Genomic DNA, 22,193 nt, shown 5'->3' on the forward strand with positions numbered 1-22,193 from the left:
TCCAGCACAACAAAAACAAGAGAAGGCACCAGCTGTGTACTGATGAAACCAGAGCCTTTGGCCACTTCAGGGAGTTTACAAGGTGTGCATAAATAAACATGGAATTCTTCACTGCAGCAGTTTAACAAAGTGCGAGAATCCCTTCTGAAATCTTTATGAGGTGAAAATCAGTAAGCAACCTCTGCAAAACCAACTGACATTTTTCAATTTATGAGGCTCCCCATGTCACAATGTCTATTATTTTACACAAAGATTTTAGTTAAAAAACTGGCTCTCTGAGCTATGCTGAGATCCTGGGCTGACATCCCAGGAACCTCAGCAGAGTGCCTGGTATTCACAGTTGAATTTTCTAATAAGATGGAGCACATTTCCAAAATATCTCTGCACAAGTGTCCATTGGTGGAGTTATTTTCAGGCAGTGGTTCAGGAAGGTACTTCTTGTGCCTGTTCCAGACATGCCTTAAGACCCTGCTGTGAAGAGAGACTTTAATGGCAAAGACAGCCCCAGGATCACTTACCGCAAGAGATTTTTATCAGTTAATTTTCTTCTCTTTGTACTGGTGTCAATTAGAAAAACAAAAATTTCTGAAATTCAAGAAGTTAGCCCTGGATAAAAGAAGCCTGAAGCCTGAGCCATATAAAGCAGCTTCAGCCTTACAGCAGTGGTATTTTCCACAGATAATCTGCACTAGAATGGATGGAAACAACCATTTTCTGTTCCTTTCCAACATGACATTGTCAGGGACAGCTCTGGGGCAGCTCTGTTAAGGGTGCAGCCCCCCAGGCTGGGGTGTCACAGTCAGTGTTGGCAGGGCCAGGCTGATCTGAAAGCCCTAAGAATCTCCTCTGAGCCTCCCCTCAAGGCTCTGAGAGGCATATACCCTCATCCCACCACCCCTCACCTCCTCTCTCTGGGAATCTGACTCATTTCCTTGGTTTTGTCTTTATCTCTGCTCCCTGAACATTTTTCAAGTTAGGCTAAATGATCTTGATGTTGCTGCTGTGGGGGATTGATTTCCTTTTCCTTCTAGAGCTGCAAAATCCTTCAGTCACTGCTGGTAAGTCTCTCACAAAGATGCTCATGAAGATCAAAATTTTATGTTCCCTAAGTGCAAGGTAGAAAATCCAGGGAGCCTTAAGGTATCTGTTGTTGTTCCTGAAGACACAATAAAAATACTTTTATTTCTATTTTTCTCCATTAGCCAGTATTTCATCATTCCTTCCTCACTGCTCAGCTTCTGTAAGAACACTTTGTCATGGACTTTGTCACAGACTAAGGGTACAGCAAATAAATCAGACCAGCTCAGCCACCTTTAATTAATTTTTTCCAGCACAGAAAAGGCCAATCATTTTCACTGGTGAAAGAAAAGTGCTCTAAAATTTGCACTGGTGCCTTTGTCATCTGTGTAAGTGTGAACTTTACCTGCCCTCTTCTATGGAAAACAAACAAATCAGAAACAGTGAAAATGTAGCTTTTACATGGTCTCCTACTCGTGGAAATGACTACAGGAGATGTACTTTGGAGAATGAGGAGCAGTGTCCCACCCACACTCAAATTCTGCACATGCAGAGTCACAGCTGGTGTGGGAAGGACGTGGCAGCAGAGGAGCAGAACTCCTCCAGGATCTCCCTCACACCCCCTGCCCCTGCCTTGCCCCAGACACATTTCCTAGATTATTTAAATTTACCTTTTTTATACATAAAATGAACTTCCTGCCTCCCCTCATCCATTTCTACTGCATTTCAGTGAAATTTTACTTTGTCATATTCCCACATGAAATTTAACAGAGGAGTCTGGAGAGTGGACAGCAGAAATAATACACTGGAAGACAAAATATAAGCAGCAGGGACAATGTAAAGAGAGACACTAGAACTATTTTAATTCCTTTTATACTGGCTATTGGAATCTTCTGCTTCTGTTGTTATTTATTTTCTTTTATGCTGGGGAAAGACCATCGTGTGAAGAAGGAGCAATGCTTCCTGGCACACCTCAAAATTCCCTCTTGCTGGCAGGCTTGGACTGAAATGTCCCTGAGAAAGCTGCTAAGGGGTGAGAGCTGCCCTGCTCAGAACTTGTGAGATCCCTTCTCTAACAAAGACATTCCCTTCCTTTAGAGCTGGAGAGGTTAAACTGACTCAGCAGAGGAGCCAATGCTCTGAATTCCACAGAGGCCTGGGAGCCCTAGTGCCATTGCAGGGGCAGAGGAGGCTTCACCCATGCAGGGGGTGGCTCTGTTACCTCACAATTCCTCCTCCCCATTCAGGTGTTCCTGCATCTGCCTGACAATCTTGCATAAGGGAGCCACAGAAGCCACTAGGACACTCTCAGGGAGAACTGTCTGGAAAAGGGAATTTCTGATCTGTGGGAAGTTCCAACATTCTGAAATTTGCTTTTCTTCCGCGTACAAATGAGAGGCCAAAATTCCATGGGCTGTGTGGAATGGATCTCCTGGAGAGGAACAGGGGGAAGGAATGGAGGAGATTAAGAAACTTCCTTTTGAAGGAAAAAAATTAAAATCCTGTTGATACTGTTTTGGTGAACTTTGCCACTTTTTAACTTCTGTGGGGACCAAACCAGACCCCTGAGAAGACTCTCAAAGTTTGCAGCTTACAGGGAAACTGGGAGAGATGCATGAAAAACAAACAGATAACTAATGATCAGTCAAGCCCCCTGATAAAGAAGTTATTTTCTAATTGCTTTTACATTTCAAACAAGTCACATAAATTCAGTATTTTCAGACAGCTACACAATTCCTCAAAGAGTCCAGCAAAGCCTTTAGGTATGGTTTTCAATTTCAAAATATGTGTCCCCACTGAAAACATTTACTCAAGCATGTACATTGAAGGTTCATTTAACTTTTTACTGGACTAGTTACTATTCATTCTTAACCCAGGAACATTATTTTTACATTTGATACAACATCCAACTGATTTCTAAGCAAGTTTCACACTCAACTTCAATCAGCTCTGGGTCTGCTGTTTAATTTTTTTAACCAAAATATATTGGCCTTTGGTATCTCAAGTCATTCCTCTAAAGTTACACTAATAAAAGGTATTTATCTTTCATTAAAACAGAAAATCTGCAGTTTTCCTTAATCATTGCTGTCAAGCATCTGCAGCATTTCCTTTTACATGACTCATGAAATTTTGGGATGCTCATGGGCATAGCAATATGCATATTCCTGACAGTCCTGACTCCCACCTTCCTCTTTTTTCTCATATGAAGTGGCTAAAGCTGCTCAAAAAAAAAAAAAAAAACACCAAAAAAAAAAAGAAACCAACCTCTTGGTATTTTTATCTTGAGAAAAAAACAAGCCTTGTGCAACAATCTAGAAAAGACAGAAAACAGTTAGAAGAGAGTTTGCTGCCAATAATTAGGTATTCCAAAGTATTAAGGAATGATTATGGAAAACTTTAGGTGAAGGTGACAAGATGGTTTGTCTGGCCCAGAAAATGGACAGATGGCATTGAGTGTCAATAAATGTGAAGTGATGCACACAGGAAGAAGCAATCCCAAATCCTTCTACTTTGTCTGCACAGCAAAGGGCTTTGAGCTGACTGCTCCTGATCCAAAATGGGGACCAAGAGGGGGTTTGGCAGAGCTGACTCCCAAAATGATTGGCTCCAATGTAACAGCTTGGGATCTTGAATTGAAAACGACAGGAAATATGCTTAAAAACCAGAAAGGACCTCTTTTTAACCAGGGTGTATTTTAACAGTGGGACTCCTCACCAAATTGCATCCTAGGTGCCAAAAGCTTACACAGATTCAAAAACAAAGTCACCAAAGGAAAATCCCTCAAGGATTATTAAGCAGAAAATATTGTGTCTGGTTCTAAAATTCCTCAGCCACGAATTGTTGGAGGCTGGGGGAATATTTGAAGGAAGTGACAAATATATGCTTGCAGGATTGGCTCTGTCAGAGCGAGTATCCTGAGCGAGACAGACGCCTGGCCTGACCTGGTATGACTGTTCTTGCACTTTTATATCACATTTTCCTGTTGCCTTGTTCTCAGAAAAACCAAAAAAAAAAAAAATCAGTTTAAAAATTACCATTTACATTCACACACACCCCATATTTTGTTCAATAGACAGAGTTGGCATGGAAAATTTAAACACAAAGACCTAAAGTTTAGTAAATTCAATAAGCAACCAAAGGAAGGGAAATGCTAAATATTTACAAGTTAAATAAGAGACAGAGCTATCTGCCCTACCTTTAATTTTAAACAAATATATCTAGAGTTCAAGTGGGTAGCACATATCAACAATTTAGTGTAATACAAAATACAGCAATTATATAACTGCTCATGAAGTGAGCTAAAGAAATTCAGAGAAAATCTTAAAATTTAAAGAAACTCAAATATACAGACACACAAAAGTAAATACATATTATGCATCCAGACATAGTGTGGTGACATTTGCAATGTTTCCCACAGCCTAAAAGACTCTAGTGGTTTTAGACATATCCTCTGCAGTAAAAATTCAGAATCCTAGTAAACCTAATACTTGTTCCTCCATTTGGTTGGAATTTCTTGTGCACACATATTAAATGCAATGTCTTTATTTGAGAGGCCAATGCCAATTAAATGTAACTGCTGCTTCCCCTGTGGACTTAAATCATGGCTGGATGCTAAATTAATGTACTTCTATATATAATCTGTTTATAACAATTCTTCTTCAGCAGTTGCGCCTTTTTCCATGTAGTTTAGAATAGAAGCTGCCCTTGTTCTCAAGCACAACCTCTACCATGAAAGCACCAGAAGAAAGTCATTACATTTAGCAGGACCTTGTTTAATAGTGTATAAATGTCTTGGTGCCAGTCCTGTGCTTGGCATACAGGGAAAGGTTAAATAAATTCGACATCTGCCGCCCAGCTAGTGAAACAAACACCAAACACCAGTGAAATGCTGCAGGACATGTGATAACCACAGAGAAGCACTGGAGAAATGGAAACACTAATGATGGAAGGGCACTGTTTAGGATAATTCATAGTCATAGAATATGCTTTAAAAGTAAGTGCAGGGAAAATGATGCTGGAAATATTTCCTAATGGGGAGACCTAATAGGCTGTGGAATAATGACCCAAGGGAGAGGAACGAAGTCCTTTTGACTGAGTCATTTCTTTCTGGACTGGGCAAAGCAGGGAAAAAATGTGCCAGCAGACAGAAAGACTACCAGCTCTGCTGTTCAGAAGCCTAAGACATTTCTGTTCTCAACAGTAGCAGTTTTATTCACAGCAAAACCAAGCTCATGAAAACTTTTTAAATTGTGCATGAAGAGATGAGTGACTTCTGTAATCTCTCCCTTCTCTTCCTGAGATTTAATTCATTTAAATACATTTATGTCTCCTTCTTAAACTGCATTTCCAGAAGAGAGGTTTCCAGGGCTGCAGTCCATCTGATATGTGTGGCAAGAACAGATGCAGCTTTATCAGGAACTTGTCCTGCTCAGGCTCTGGCCAAGCATGACTAGTTTAATGTGACAGATTATAGAATGAAAGGAGAGTGAGAAGGGAGGAATAACAAGTGCCAGGGAAAGATTAGATTCTCCACATTTCTGCATTTATTGACCTTTTCTTCTTCAATATACCATTAGTTACCCAGATTTACAGCTTGAGATGGCAGGCAAGCTGTCAGGTGCGCTGCTTAGGTCAGTGATGATGTTATGAACTCTACTGGAAACTGATTTCATTAAACAAAGCTATGTGGCTTGGCATTTGATAGAGCAAATATCTAACTGACATTTTTAATTGCTTTTGAGGTCATTTTAATAACTTCTTAGAGACTTAAAACTTTTAAAAATTGCATGTTGGGTACCAACAGCTGGTACACAGCATCCATCCCTGATAAACAGTCAGTGTATGTGAGTGCAGTCTGGCACCACTGTACATAAATCTGTACTCCAATCTGCAGAGCAGCAATATTTTATACTGAAGTTTCCTGAAGGCTCACTTCTTTGGTTTTCTTTCAGCACCCTCTACATCAAGTATTCTGTCATAAATTGGACTTGAGTTGCAATTTACTCATTAATAAAATTCCACCTCTGGGACTTAATCCAGAGAGAAAGTAAAGAACTTAACTGCTGCTGGCCAGCAGAAAGAGTTCAACATGCAGGACACCAGTCTGAAATGATGCAATACTCTACAATAGTGCAAGCACGATTTTCTAACCTTTAGACCCACATTTCTGAAGGAAAAATCTATCCTTTGTTTAAAGCACATGCAGGTCTGTGTCTTTATTCTGAGCCCAGGCTGTTCCTGTGTGTTCACTTTACTCACTGCTGTCCTGGTTTAACCCAGCCAGGAACAAAGCACCACAGTCCCTCCATCACCCCAATGGGGGGGAAAGAAACCTCCAAGGGTAAAAGTGAAAAAACTGGTGAGCTATGATCAATTTTATAATTGAAAAAGGATAACAATAATAAATTTTAATGAAAAGGAAATTAACAAAATGAGAGAAATAATGCTCAGAAAGGACAAGCGATGCAAATTAAAACATTGCTTACCATCAACTGACAGATGCCCAGACACTCCCTGAGCAGCCTTGCCTGACTCTGACCTTCTCTCTAGCTCCTTGCTGAGCATAATGTCAGATGGTCAGGAATATCCTTTGGGTCAGCTAGAGTCACCTGTCCCAGCTGTGTCCCATTCCAGCTTCCCATGCATCCCCATCACTGCTGGGCTGAGGTGAGACAGAAAAGCTTTGGCTATGTGTAAGGGCTGCTCAGCATCAGGGCTCTAAAGCACCCCTGGAAGTCTCAGAATTTTCCACCACAGGTCCAAAACACAGTCCCAGCCCAGATACTGTGAAGAAAATTAACAATACTTTAGCCCAAAGCAGCTCAATTACAGTTGAAGCAATGGAGTCACAGTGATACACAAAATCCCCACCACTGATCTGGGTAAGAGTTTGATCACAGCTCAAGTGCAGCATGCTGGAGCCATCCACACATTCATCTTGTAAGAACATTTTCAGACTACAGCACACCTCCTAACCCTAAGCAGGACAGGAAGGGGAAGGGATCCCTTCTGCAGCTGAGACTGTTTTGGATAGAGCAGATGAATGATCCTGTTGAACGCGCTGTCTCCTGCTACCACAGGGGAGGCTCCAGGCCAGCACACTGCCTGGGTCTGCTCCACAAATTGTGTGTAAACAGAGCTCTCCCCATCACCTTTCTGCTCCTGAACACATTTGAGGGAGCCACGAGCAACTTCACCAGGATCAAGCTGATTGTGTCATCGTGCCATGAGTGTAGTACACATTTCATTCACCCCTGCAAAGGAACCAGGGCACTGTAGGCCCCAGAGTGGGGCTGGCACAAGGCAAAGGAGGGGACTTGTCACCTTAAAAGTTCTTCCACAAAAAGTGCCTCATCATCCCCCCAGCTCCTGGATTCTCAGAGTGAGAACAGGTGGGCACATCTTCCCTCTCCCCCAGGGTAGAAAGTTTCAGGCTTGCATAGCTCAGGTTCAGCAAAGCAGGGTGTACATGTGCAAACACATTCACACAACACTAATGTCCAAATGCTCCCAAACCCAAATGACATCAAGATTTTCTTTAATTATTATACTTTTAAACCATTGATTTTCTCGTGGTGGAAGCCTGAGATCCATTGGAGAACTTGGCAGGTGGAGGGGCGCCAAAGTCAATTGTGGCCTGGGAACACTTGGCAGTTGGACTATGTGATTTATTTTTCGTTCTCATTTTCGTTTCCCCTGTTCTCCTTTCAGATCCTCCATTCTGGCTTGCTGGAGTCTGCAAATGCCCTGATCTAGAAACTGCAAATCCAGACTGCATTGCTGCATCAGTCCCTGCACCTGAGAGCCAACAAAATTGCCATTGTTCCTCTTTGTGTGCCTCCTCTCTGTTTTAGCCTTCTTCACTGGTATACAACATATCTCTATCCAAACAGAAATCCTAAAATGCAACTGCAGGGTAAGATATAAAGTGCCCCACAGACACGAAAAACCACAGCAAAAGCTGTTTGCTAACCCCCTATCACTCAGCAGGAGAACTAAGATCAAGAAGCCACTTCCTTCCCCTCACCCCATGCCCTCAGTTTTCCTTTTCCCACAACTGTACAGCTTCCACGTACTCAGCTGCATTTGCAGGAGTTTTTAGCTCACCCATCTGGGTCACACATCTTTGGGTGATACCAGTACAAGTTAAATACTTAAATTGTGGTTGTTTGCACTGCATTCCTGTCCAGAGCAAAGCTCCTCATGGCATGCAGACTCCATCAGCAGCCACACACCCCACAAACTGCCCAGGCATAAAAAGCAGATTTCTTTGCCATCTTCTGACGCTTTTTCTTTTCTCCACCAGATCTGTTGTCAGGGGAAGGGATTTCAGAGCTTATTTCCTTCCAGCAGTGGACTGGTTTTACTTTGCTACATTAATGGGAATTGCAGGTGCACTTCAACCCAAATGTTCATTTCTTCAAACAGCAGAAAAGGCTACATGCACTTGGGGAGAAAAAATATCCATCCGTTCAAGCAATCTTCGCTTTCAAGGGGAAATGTGCAGTGGAAATAGAAGGAATGATAGGGGAAATTAAATTAAAATGCAGGAAAAAGAATATTAGTAACAGGAGGGAACTTTTACCTGTGGTGCTTGCCAAAAGGCTTTCATGCTGCTCAGTGAGAATACACAGGTGTGCAGGAAGCCCAGCAGACTACCCAAATACGATGCCAAGTTGCCAGGTTCCAGGGAAGTTGTCCTGCCACTGTAGCCTCAGAGAGTTTAGCAGCTCAGTCAGCTGTGGTCTGGGTGGCTCTGCTGTCCCTTATGTCCCCAGGCTGGCAGGACAGCCCCTGGGGCATTCCTGCAGTATCTGCTGGCTCTCCTGCCAAAGGCGCCTTCAAAGGCAGCGCAGGGGGATCTGGTCAGGGCTGCACAGGCACTCTGTGACAAACAGCATGGGAGGCTGCTTGCTCTGACAGCCCAAGTCAGAGCTGCCCAAACACTGCCAGCCCACACTCAAATAATTTGCAGAGCTTTGCCACTGTGCACTGCAGTTCCATCTCCAGATGTTTCACCAGTTCCTTGTACAGCAGCATGAAAGCATCCCTGTCTCCTCAGGTCACCTGCCTAAAACACCTGCATTGTTCTAACATTGGCAGAGAACAGCCCACATTTGAACACCCAAGGCTGCACTGCTGGTGTTTTAGTTCATATAAAAATCCAGAGAATTTGCTAAAACACCAATCACACAAATATTGTATAAAAATTATTTTCCCTCCTTCCTATAAGTTCAGTGGAGTGGCAAGGTTTCTGATACAGACACCAGCCCTTAGAATAAAACTTGGCAAGCTCAACATCACTCATTTCATGCAGCACAGTGCTGCATGACATTACAGCTTCCAGCCATACCACTGACAAGAGGAAAATAATTCCTTCTGTTAGCAGTGACCTTCCAAGGTAGTGTGCTAAGAGTCTTCCTTTATTTAATTGATTTTTCCAAGTCATCATCAGAATTTCTGGTAATAGGTTCATTAGTCTCACAACGAAGAGATGATTAATACATCCACCCAGACAAGAGCAGGAGGCGCTACAAAGACCATGACAACAAAAAAAGAAAGCAAACCAACAAAAATTTAAAAATTGACAAAAATTGTACTGAAATAACAATTGCTGATGATATGGTATTGTAACCTCTTGAAGACTTAGACCAATACCATCTATCCATGCTTTCATTCCTGCATATTTCTAATTTCACTCTTCTTTATCTATGTCCTATCAGACTGTGGACTCTCAGTGTTATTTTTCCATTTCTCTTACAGAGAACAATCATCACAACAAACTCCTCTGTGCATCTCTGAATCTCAAGGAGACAGGAGCACACCCAGAGCAAGAGGCCCAGGCTCAGGGGACTCAGCAGCAGCTGGGCCATCTGTGCTGCTCTCCTGCCATGGCCATGTTTAACGCTTTCCTGGAGCTGCACCTGCATGCCAAACTGGACACACTCACACCCTCAGGACTGGAGAGAAGCAGTTTTAGTGCTCTCGTGCAATCTCCTTTGGCTTGCTCTTGCTGTTTGTAGTATCACCATGGAAACCAAACGTGACCCTGGTGATCTTTATTCAACATGTGCCTGGCCCAGACCAGATCTCAGCAAACTTGTGTATCACTGAAGCCCAGCCCATTCTTTCCCATACAAACACCCAGGAAATCAGATTCAACTGGAGGGCAGGTGATGACAGCTGAGGATAATTTTTGTGTCCTGTCCATGAAGGGCTCCAGGCCTTTGGAGCTGCAGCACCTGTGATGCTCACACAGTGCATGGTATGTTTGTCATAAAGATAATAATAACAGCTCTTGCTGGAAGGTCTCACTGCACTTTACAGCAGTGGGATGTAGTTACCTACCAGAAACGGAGACGAAGGGATGGATGTGCCTCCTCTAAGGTCATCCACCTGATCTGGAACAGCAACAACCTTACAGTTCAGGACTCCCATGTCCCTACCCAATGCTTCCTCCAAGTGAGCCTGACAATGAAACACACTGGACCAGATGAAAATACAGCCAATTCTTTCTTAAATCCAGGCTCTGCTCTACCCTTCCATAGCAGCTGACACTTTCTATTTAAAGCACTGACCTCAGTTTCTGATTAAGATGATCACTGTGTGCCAGTGTCTGTGGAAAAGCAGGGTTTTAGTTTTGTAAAATCTGAGCGAGGGGGGAACCAACAAACCAACCAACTCGGAACTCTACTTTTGATTCAAATTCCTCCAGAAATTATTCTGGCCTGCTTCTTAGCCTATGAGCCAACAATGGGTAAGGGATGAATTCTTCACAGCAATATTAAAAGTACAATTAGCATTTTCTGAGCTTGATATTTTCTGCACTTTCCCTCACAATTAACCTCTTTGCTGGGGATATGATAGGTAATGCAGAGGTGGATTCACACTGAGGCCAAGCTCTGTGATCACCCACACAGCTACAACTCACAAAATTAACTGATTCACACAGAGAAACACCAGCCATGCAGGGCAGACCTATTGGAATGGGTATCCCAATATAACCAGTTAGATGGTGCCCAGGCCAGTTCTGACCTTCACTGCTGGGCCACAGGCAGCACTGCGGTGTTTTACCCCAGAGATACCTTGGCTGGCGGCAGAGTGCAGCGGGGCACAAGACAGGACTCCGTTCTCCTCAGGAGAGAGCTTCTGGCGATGGTAGAGAGAAAGGGAATGGATTCTGCTAGAAGGTAGCCAGATGTTTATTCCATGAGTACAGAGGTCTGCACTGGGCCACTGCTGCTAACAGAATGCCGGCCGCATGGTCTCATTAACTTTATAAGCACGGGGACAGGGGAAGGGGAGGGGACAGGTGAGTTACCAACCAGGTGAAGGGGGCAGGGTCTCAAGGGAGGATGACACTTAGACAGGCCAATGACCCCCAGGCCTGAGAAGCATCCTTTGAAATCGACGAATCACACGACGCCTTGCTGGTATGTTAGCCTGATTGACAGGGCACACTCAGCAAGGGGGCGAGGGGGCAGGGAGAGAGGCATAGGCACACCTGGGAAGGGACTCGGAAGTTTAAAACAGGACATTGCAACACACCACAACACAGACCCTTGGCTTATCCAGCCACAGGTTGAAGCAAATGTGAATTTATGTCACTTTTCACACAGAGTGGCACCAGTAAGCCAGGGTGCAACCCCCAGTGTGGAGGAGCACCCCTATGAAAGCTCTCACCTCTCTGCAAGTGCAGATCTGTCAGACCCAGAGCATGCAATAAAGGAAGATTCACCAAGGCACAAGACCTTACATGAAGGGAGAGCTGAGCACCTGCATCAAGACAGTGAGCATGACTCAGTGATCTGCAATAATTTGTCAAGTCACAACAATGTGAGCATCCATCCAAATTCAAGTGATTTCCCAATAGTTACAAAAGAAGCCCAAAGCACAACAGAATGAAAAGCTTCTCTGTTTCCCAGAATCTCAAATACCAAGCCCAGGTTCCCCTCCCTCCCCTGATCATAAAAAATAGCATTCAGGTGTATCCTTTTATCAGAAAACCAGTACTTCTCTAATTGCTCCACCATAAGAGTTTTAAAAGCATCATTCATTTAAACAGCTCCCAAATGCACTGAATCTGTACTAATGAAGATTAATAGCAGATTTGCAATAACAAAGCTTGGAAAGGGTACTTTTACAAATTAACGTCTCACCAAAAATACATTTTCAGCTGTACATTACTAATTCCATGTCTGTCCACCGCAGGGTTTCCTGGACTTCAGAAATAAAGGTATTGCAGACTGTCGTGTATAGGACTAGAGGGGACCTCAGTGTGGCAATTTCTGTGCAAGACAAGATTACAGGATTTGCCATGTTCTCAAAGCAGTTATGCAATCTCTTGAAAGGGAAATATAGTAGAGTTTTACACAACTGAGAATTGTTATTCCACCTTGCAGCATGAAGCTGTTCTGTACAGGTAAGTGGTCAATGGAAAGAAAACAATTCTGCCATTTCTGGTGACATTTGGGTTTACAATGCTCATTTCCTACACCCATATCTAAGGGTGAGACACTGAGATGGAGCTCTGTGTTAGGCACTGAGAGAACTGTGAATTATATTAGTCAGAAATCAGATGCTTCCATCACACCCCAAAGTTATGTGAGGCCATGAAGTGTCTGGTGCCACTCTAAAGGGTTTGCTACATCTCATTATTCATGCATATTCCTTAGGGGTTACAAGAACTTCATGTGTAAGAGCTCCCAGTGAAACCCAGCCCCAATGCACAGGAAAAAAGGATAGGCATCATTATAGAATTTTCCAGAAATCTGAACCTAAAAGTTTTCACAGGCTTTGCGGAAAGTAAAAAGAATGAGGGTAGGATGCCCAGCAGCTGCCAGTCCCAGCACACAGTTTTGCTCTCAGTTTGCTCTGGCCCAGCCCAGCACATGCACAAATGTAGGGTGCAGAGGGGTTTGAGTCTCAGCCTTTACTGGGAAGGAGCAGCACTACCGACACAATAACATCCTGCAGGCAGCAGCAGAAATTGCTTTGGTTAAAGACTTGATCAGAGGCAGAGCTGGGGAGTCTTGCAGCCAAATGTTACCCTGAGCAGTGGGCAGGGAGTGCCTGGCAGGATGAAGTGGAATTGGAGTGAATTTCCATGGAAAATATCTCTGTTGATACAGATATACAGTTCTCTGTGTGCCTGGGTATGGCAGAATTTAACCCCCAAGTTCTGCCAGCCACTGTTGCTGTCAGTAAACCCCACACTGCTGAGAAAGGACCCATGACAGGGGAAGGATGTGAACAGCAGCTCTGCAGAAAGGGGATAAACAATTTCAGCTTGAACTGCAGCAAAAGGAGATGGGGTGACTTGGCCAAGCACCCTGTCCAATTTACACCGAGGGCCCAGGGCACTTACTGCAGATAATATTAGGGACAAAGACCATACTCAGAGCTTACCTCTGGATTTCAAGTGTGCTCTAACTGCAGAGCTCCTACACAATTCCTCTTTTCAGGTATTCTGCCAAAGAAATCCAGGTACGGATTACGGGACTGGAGAAACAAAGAACTGCTAGATATTAAAGGTGGAAGCTGATTTCCCTCTGTTTCTCTTGTTAGAGAGGTCAATTCACCTGATTTCTCCCACATGTTGTTCCTGCTCAGGCTGACACTTGCATCACTTGCAGCCAAAGAGGAGCATCAGACTGGAAATCTTCCATGTTTGGCAGCAGATACACAGACAGCGAGGCTGACTAAATGCCCTCAGTAACTTTTGGTTTATGTATGAGTTGACAGCACTCTGACACTTTCAGGAGGTATTAAATACCTCATAGAATTGGGCCAATAGCCAGGGCACAGATCTGGCACACGGAAAATAATAAGTGGAGTATCTCCTTGTAACCACAGTAACTTGAAAAACACCATGAAAACAGTGCATATCCCTGCAGAATTACTGAAAATGAACAGACATATTTGTGAAATAGTAAAATAAATATTATAATGATGCTCCTGAATTGCAGAACAGATCCTATTTCATGCAGACATGAATGTCAGAAATCCAGATGCTGTCTATTGATAGTGAAACTTCCTATAAACCCCTAAAATTTGTTGGATAAGGTACAGGAACTGATTGTACCAAAGCTGAAAAGAACAAGAACAGCCCTGACACTTACACAACTAAACACAGGGCAATACTGATACTATTTCAGAACTTGTTCTTAATCAAATTTTAATTTTTTTTTTAAGGCATATTTATTTACTCCCATGGATGGTGTGGTAGAGACCTCATCCATGTTACCAGAGTTTGCATCAAAACAGGCATGGCTTCAGAATATTATGCCAAGACTGGATGGTAATTGAATGTCTTGAGATAGGGACTCTGATGCAGAAAATATGAAATTATTACACACTCCATCAAGCTCCTCAGAACAGCTGCAGAGCAGAAATTATAAACTAATTCTTGGAGATAAAATACGTGATCATAATTAAAAAAATAGAGTAAGAACATGGTCAGAACCAAAGTGACAATGGTTAGTGGAAGGTTCTCATGGGTCTTGCTGACTTACAACTTTCTCATATTGTGCCCATCTAGTGATGAGGCCAGAGGAATTATTTCCTGGATCAATCAGATAGTACAGCAATACTGAATTTAGTCTACCTGAAGTTCTGCATTGAGCCTGATTTTCTTGTCACAGTTGGGGGGGGGGCACATTCAACAAAAGAGGATAAAGCTGAATCTTTATCCAAAACTTGAATGAAAGCCATGAACGTTTCATAAACATTTTCTTCCCTAATGGCTAAAATTTCTGTTTGTCTTTCCTTGATTTCAGACATTACTGTTATTAAAGGTAGGCATTACCTTGAAGATATGAATAGTATCAGGTTATGAAGAAGTTTGCAGCAGTACAGAGCTCTTTAATCTGTAGGCTTCCCTCGAGACTAAAAGAAGCCTCAAATGCACATTAAAAATTAATGATGATAAATAACCAGGTTCAGTTTACACAAAAAATAGCCCAGTATTTCAAGACAATCCATTTGTGAACTGTTACACGGTAAAGGTAGGAAAACCCAAGGGCATGGCCTCATAGTGCTAATCACTCTTTGTCTCAGTTCCACAGCATCAAAGATAAACAAGGGCCAGGAGGAATCCTAGGAGGTCAACCTGATCCAGATACCTTCAGTGCTGCAGATCCCAGACCCCTCTTGGCCAACTCACACTTGAGCTTTGCTGCCTTCCCTTAAGAAACCTTTGCTGGGAATTGCAGCTCACACAGGACAGCGATTTGCACATACGTGTTGCTGTTTCACACTGGTGAATCCACTCCAACCTCACCAGACCCTTCCAGGGGCTCATAAAAGAGCACAGAGATCCCTGCTTTATGGGAAATGGACACTGAGAGACCAAGTGAGAATCCCAAAAGAAAACACACAGCATGCAAGAGAGCCAGAAAATGAGTAATCAAAACTAAGCGTTGTCAGGTGTTCACTGAAAAACTGCAGTTGTGTTTCCCACTGGAGAGCTTCTGATCCTAAACCAGTGATCCAAGGGGAACAAATGCCACATGCTGTTAACAAGGTCTGTTTCCATCATAAGCATACATTTATCTCATCACCCTCTCTCTCAGACCTGGATTCTTTCACTGTAAGTCACTAACATGTCACAACAATTTCCTGAGTTGATGCCAAAGAAACTGTTGCTTGTGATTGCTTGAAATATAACAAAGCTCTGCCTTGGTTTTTGGTTTGTTTTTGCTTGTTTTTTTTTTCTTTTTTAAAATCTTTTATCTGATAGCTTTTGCCTTAGACATGGCAGTTCAGTAAGAAAGACTAAAGCAATTTTTCTAACATATGAAAGTCCTTCTTCATTTAAATGTTGAAGGAGCTTTAAATGGGAAGGAGCTGCAAGCAGAGCTCAGAGCACAAGGGCAAACAGTGCCTCTGTGTTGGCACCCTGTGGTAAGGAAAGCAGGAAGTGCCAGATCTGATCAGTCCAACAGATGATTCCAACCACAGCTCACAGGCTGGGACAGTGAATCACCAACCAGCCCAGAAACATTTCCTTCCATTAGTCAGGGGAAAGCCTCAAGAAAGAGTTTATTCCACTTCTGGTTTTAATTTCCACTTTGTGGTTAGCCCTGAAAAACTAATAAACATTTAGTATCTCTACCACATAATTCTATGTTTGCCTGCCTCTATAGGAGCTGTAGGGAGCAAACACTCACTCATGACAGACTTTAAATCAAACTGACAGTCATTTGTCTGCACCAAAGAATTTTTTTTTGTCCAGTGACAGCTTTTCAATCCCTAATAAATTTGAAATCAATTACATAAATGTGAAAACAGAACAGAAAAATAAATTTGCTAAAATATATGTGCGTGCTTATGTGTGCAGATTCAACACAGGCTGGAAGTCTTCCCACAATTAACAAATTAATTATAAGTGCTTTCCAGTTTTTAAGAATGCTGCTCTCCTGAAGCCAGTCCAGCCACACAGTGGAAGGCTCCTGGAATTACAACAGCCCATTTTTGATCACTTCTCATGTATTAATACTGAAACTCTCTTAAATTACCAAGATGCTGCTATTCTTCAGTAGCCTGCAGGTACCCCCCAGGCTAATAGCCTTCAAATGACCTGTACTAAACAGCCTGAACAGCCAAAAGCCCAGGACATGGTTTGCCTTAGCTGAACACCCCTTCCCACTTCCAGGTCTTCTCTTCCTCCATCACTCACAAGCCTAAATAATACATGACAGTTCACATTAAGCTGTGACAGTTCTGAGATGATTCCTCAAAGAGCTGCAACTCCCTTTGTGCAGCAGGTTTTTAATGAACTCTAGGAAGGGCTGCACAACCTCTCAGAATCAATCTGAGCCCTTATAACCACTTCTCAGTGACTTGCTTTTCAAATAAAGGCTTGTAGTTTTCAGCTGGGAAAATGCAGAGCTCTGTTATCTAAAATATCTTAGTTATCAAAAAACAGCCATCAAACAACAACAAAAATAATACCAAAACCCTAAAACCAGAATTCTCTGTGTTTTATGCACTCAAAAGAACTTCAGTCAAAGAACTTCCTCAATAAATGAGCTGCACCTTCATTTACAGTACTGTCAGGTTCAGAGCAAGTCCCTGCAATGACCTGGCTGTAATTACAGCAATAGAAGACACTGATTGCAACACTGTAGTGTTACACATTCCTCACTGAACATGCAACAAAGCATCTGCAGCCAGTCCCAGCACTCCAACCCCATCATTCACTCCAGCTGGATGCAGGCAAGGTCTTTATTGCCATGACAGATTAGGAGGTCTGTAGGTGCCCAGCACGCCAAGAAAGCATTATGCTTTGTGCCACTGAATCTGAGAGAGGTGACGCACACTATATGCAGAGAAAAGGCCAAGTTACTCACAGCTGCAGCTACCATCCCACTCCGGAGCAAACTGTCCAACAAGGCAGCAGGAAAACGGGTAAATATTTAGCCAGTCCCCAGTTAGCTGTATTTTTAAGTGAAATAATGCAAAATGCTGCTTGCATGATATTAAAGCCACAGAGTCTTTCCCACGGGTCTGTTGCTCAGCCTTAACACACAATGGATCCATGCTCCTGCCTCAGTTTCCCTCAGGTTAGCTGGCTAATCCGAATTATTGTACATCTTATAAATAACAGTGTTTGAACTAAATTACAGTTTGGGTTTTGTGCAGAATTTTACACTGACTATAAATGCTGCTTCTACAAATGGCTCCAAAAACAAACCTGCAGCTTCACACTTCCTGCAATTCCTCACTGACTGGAATATTGCTTTAGCAATTATGTGGATGCTAAATGAGGACAAGCCATGCACATAGTTTGGGAAGGGTTTTAAAACTGATAAAATCTGATTAATATTTTAACATTAGTCAGTCTTGCAGTTACGTAAATGTAAAGCAAAAGGATCCCTGAATATGTGTTTCCTGCACAAGAAAGTTACCAGAACAGTGATTCAGGTTTGAGTACCAATGAGATGTTGCACAATTCAAACCTGTGTTTACCCCATGCAGCAGAGCAGTGTAAGGCAAATGGAATTCTCTCTTCACCCCTTTCACATATTCTATACTGCAAATTTCACCCCCTGTATTTCCACTTTTCAGAGTTATACTCTGAGATCACTTTAGAAAAATATACAGAGGAATTAAACTCTAAACTTGATGGGCTGCTCCAGGAATATTTCCTTCCCAATAGCTTCCTGTGCAGTAATTGCAAACCCAGGATAGCTGAGCCCTGTGCTGTCACCCTCGGATATGCTGCAGTTAAGTGTTCCTGCACATGGGCCCATTAGCCAGGGATGGAGATCCAGGGACTCCTGATGGGCAAGAGCACCTGAATTTGGCTGCTGGCAGCAAAGTCTCTGCAAACTCTTTGGGGTTACATGGTTCCTGCAGCCCTCATTCCCCTTAGTGGAAATACATGGGATCCTGCTGCCAGTGAAGAGTGGGTACCAGAAAGAACACAGCAAGGGAGATTGGGGAAAATGAGGCAGTCTTCTCTCTTGCATCAGACAGTTCACCACTAAACCTCATCCCACAGCTCTGAGACCCTCAGAGAGCCCAGGTGATGAGTTAGAAAGTAGTAAAAAATAATTTAAAAGAACAGGTAAAAATTAATGCTTGCTTTGACTGATGGCACACTGAGGTGAGAACTGCAGGAACAGGGACTACATCAATTACACTTCTAGTTTTCAAATACACTTATTCTGCCCTACTAGATTAAACAATTACTCCTCATAGCACTCATAAAAAGTACAGGCTTTCCACAACTGTAACTGTACCTGCTCAGCACTCAAATGTGGCCTTTCAGTCATTTATGTTGGTACCTAATGATCCAGCATCACACAGGCTGCTTCCAGGAAACATGTGTTTCTGCCTCTCTGGCTGGCCACAAATTAAAATGAGGTCCCAGAACAAAAGAAACCTGAACTGCGAGGAAATTCAGATCCGGATTTGAATTCCAGTCTAAACATCACATCTGGTTTAAAGAAAAATCAAATAATCACACACACATAACGAGATCTGCACTCCCCTGGGGTTCCAGACCAGGGGGTAGGTTGTATTTTACCTTTATTCAGTACTTTTTTAGATAATATATTTTCTATTAATTTCTATTTTTACTCACAAAATGTTTTCAAAGAAAGCAGTGTGTGTCTTATAGTGCAAAGAGGATAAAGCCAGGAGAGGGTTCAGACGCCGTGAAAATGACTCCTCCCAGAGCTGCTCGCTGGAGGAGGGAGCTCTTTTCCCAGGGCTGTCAGGCTGGACCATTCCCCCCTGAGCCCAAACGACAAAACACAAATCGCTGTCCCCGAAAGCCCCCGGCAGTGCCCGGCCGCGCTGCGCTCCGCGCGTCCCGCGCCGCGAGAGGGGGCTCCGTGCGCACGGACAGACGGACACGGCCCGGCCCGTGTAGGCGGGGCTCCGTGCGCACGGACAGACGGACACGGCCCGGCCCGTGTAGGCGGGGCTCCGTGCGCACGGACAGACGGACACGGCCCGGCCCGTGTAGGCGGGGCTCCGTGCGCACGGACAGACGGACACGGCCCGGCCGACCCATATTCCCATTGGCAGAGAAAGCCGTTCCATCTAAAAGCTGCTTTTTGCATAAAGGAAGGAGCAGGACATAAATAATGCCCTTTTAAAATAAAAGGACTAGAAGTGGCTGGAAGGATATGGAAAAGAGGAAAAATAAAGTGCAGTTAAGTCCAGAAAACAACACATGGTGTACATGGGCGCTTGTGTACAGAACATTCCTTAGCTGTCCTGCAAAGCAGAAACATGAGTAAAATGCACATCAAATAGCTCCATAAGAAAGTCAAGACTGGAGCAGATGTCTCCTGGCCCTTAAAGAGGCTCCTGTGGCAGAGGCAGAGCCACAAACAGCCCCCTTGTAAAGCAGCCCCTTAAAGTGCTTCCAAAATCTGCTGCACATTCCACCCACACCCCACTGCTTCCTCCCAGGGGCACCTGTGCCTCTTTCCTGGATGCTTGATCACATCCAGGGTTTCTGCAGAAGAAGGAAGAGCTCAGATGATCTGAGGCATGGGGCACCAGGCAAGCCTGTCCCACTGGGCAGGTCAGCTGAGAGTTCCACACCACAGGGTGAGGGTTATTCAAACATACCTGGACATCCAGGATGTGAAGCCCCACCTACATTTGGATGGTACATTTAGGGGATTTCACACCTGGTCTGTGTGGAATAGCTCCACACTGGCAGCAATAGACAGGGGTGAAGCAGTAGAGAGAATCCCCTGTGACTCCACACTGCAGAGCAGATTGCAGGGGCTCTCCTTAGTGATCTCTGGGGTGCTGTGATGTGAGGTTGGAGTGGGAGATAAGAGACCAAAGAGCCCTGTAAGAAACATGAACACAGGAGAAACTTCAGCAGACACAGTATTTTTCTCTCACCAAGGCTGAGCCAGCAGGTGCCTCCCAAGGAGGTTGTTCAGAGTGCTCCTCTTCCTTGGCAGCAGGGCAAGTGCATTTGCTAATGAATAGGGCTCTTAGAAAAGGCACGGAATTTTTTATTCCTCTCTACACATATTCAGAGAAGCAGAGAAGTTTTTTTTGTTGTTGTTTTTTTCTTCACCCCCCTCTTCAAGATTCTTTCATTTGTGATTTCTAATCATCATTCCACTCTTCTTTCCCTCCTTTTCTTTACTCCCCATTCGTGAGTCACCCCCCCAGGCTTGGCACCTCTCCAGACCAAATGAACTCCAGGAAGGTTTTTTCCCCTCTCCTTTCCTCACCACCACCACCTTCTCCTCCCTATTCAAGCTGAACCTGTGGACAAAATAAACGCTGGCACTGGGTCATTGTCCTTCCCCTCCCCATCACAGGATTCTGAGAGAGGATTAAACTAATCTCACACATGGACTCACTCCTGGGTGCTGGCCTGGACTCCTGCCATGCAGTGAGATGGCATCAAGTGCCATGTCCCAGCAAAGTGTTTCTGTAGTGACTTCTCATGCAAGGGCAGCAAAAGGATCTGACTCGGGAGCTGGTGGTTCTATATTGTGCAATGTCAACACAGTCACCACATTTAACAGCTTGCCTTGATTGAAAAGGGTTAAAAAAAAAAGAATAATAATAAGAAAGCCTAGGAGGTTCAAGGCATTCAACAATGCAACCAGACCAATTATTTAAGTGCTCTGCATTGGCTCATTTGTTAATACTTACGCAAATCATACCCAAAGCTGTGCTGTGATGGGAGGGAGGCTACAGAGAGTGGGAATTTCTGGAATTACTTGGGCTCTCCTCCTGTCTCCCATATACTCAAATGATCAGTACCTGCAGCAAGCTCCCAGGAGCTGGCAGTGCCTGCCTGCAGGGAGCCCAGGATCAGCAGCCTTTGAGTGCTTCACAAAGGAGGACAACCATGGCTGCTGCCTCTCAGCAAGAGGGGAAACTGAGACTCAGAACACACAGTGATTCCCAGACAAATGGCTTACTCTGGAGCTTTCATTGCAGAAAATACCAGCTCACTGCTGACAGCTCTGAAAAGATACTGCTAGGGTTCAGCTGCCTGGGTAGCTCTAATGAAATAAAGCTGCTGGGCTGTGTGTGCAACTCCAGCACCCTTCACTGGCTTACACAAAGCTAATTCTGCCCAAAGATGTCAAAACATTCAGCAGGCAAGGCCACAACTCAGGAGAGTTTGTGAATACTGTGAGTCCCATGTGACAATGAGTTGACTTTGATGCAATGCATTTTTTAGACACTTTAAATTAAATTAAAACTTTTTAGTGGGTTTTAATTGGTAAGGTTAAATCCACCTCAAGAACCAGGTGAGCATTAAAGACAGAAATGCACAAATGATTGAGGATCACAGTTTGCCACTGATGGGGAGTGTATGTAACATTCCTGGTATAAAGTGACATTGCTTCAGTGCTTGGAATACCAAGGTGCATGGATGTAGAGGAGCTGTGGTCAAATGCCTTCAGTGGCTGTGTCAGCAGCATAATCCACAGGGGCACAGCCTGAGGGAGAGCTGTAGAGCTCTGCCAGGCCAGCTGAGCCCCTGATGCAAAGCTCACCTGCACAGCCAGGCATCCTGGTGGCTCTGAGTCAGGAGCTGTGGCTGTTCTTCATTCCACAGCACAGATACCTCCACATCCTTCAGCAACACACTTAACCCTCTCCCTGCCACAGGTTCTCATTTCTAGGTGCAGCTAATATAGCCAAGGACACCTTCCTATGTCATCCAC

The 22,193-nt window shown here is 43.8% G+C and overlaps 1 protein-coding gene across 6 annotated transcripts in view; it reads right to left on the bottom strand.

Moving 5' to 3' along the window:
• OSTN (osteocrin) overlaps positions 1 to 22,193 on the bottom strand; it is an 80,485-nt gene that overhangs the window by 28,907 nt on the left and 29,385 nt on the right. Inside the window, exon 1 of one of the 6 annotated variants that reach the window (XM_074547216.1) lies at positions 19,109 to 19,361. The exons of 3 other annotated variants lie outside the window; for them this stretch is intronic. Coding sequence is in view for 2 of the 3 variants with exons in the window: in XM_074547213.1 (XP_074403314.1) it covers positions 8,603 to 8,629 (27 nt within the window). In the remaining variant the exon portion in view is untranslated. Of the gene's footprint in view, positions 1 to 8,602; positions 8,800 to 17,369; positions 17,459 to 19,108; positions 19,362 to 22,193 lie in introns of those variants that run through there. 2 more of the 6 variants (XM_074547215.1, XM_074547213.1) reach the window with 2 other exon arrangements.

Source organism: Zonotrichia albicollis, chromosome 9 (assembly GCF_047830755.1).
Source record: "Zonotrichia albicollis isolate bZonAlb1 chromosome 9, bZonAlb1.hap1, whole genome shotgun sequence".
In the NCBI taxonomy this organism is placed as follows: domain Eukaryota; kingdom Metazoa; phylum Chordata; class Aves; order Passeriformes; family Passerellidae; genus Zonotrichia; species Zonotrichia albicollis.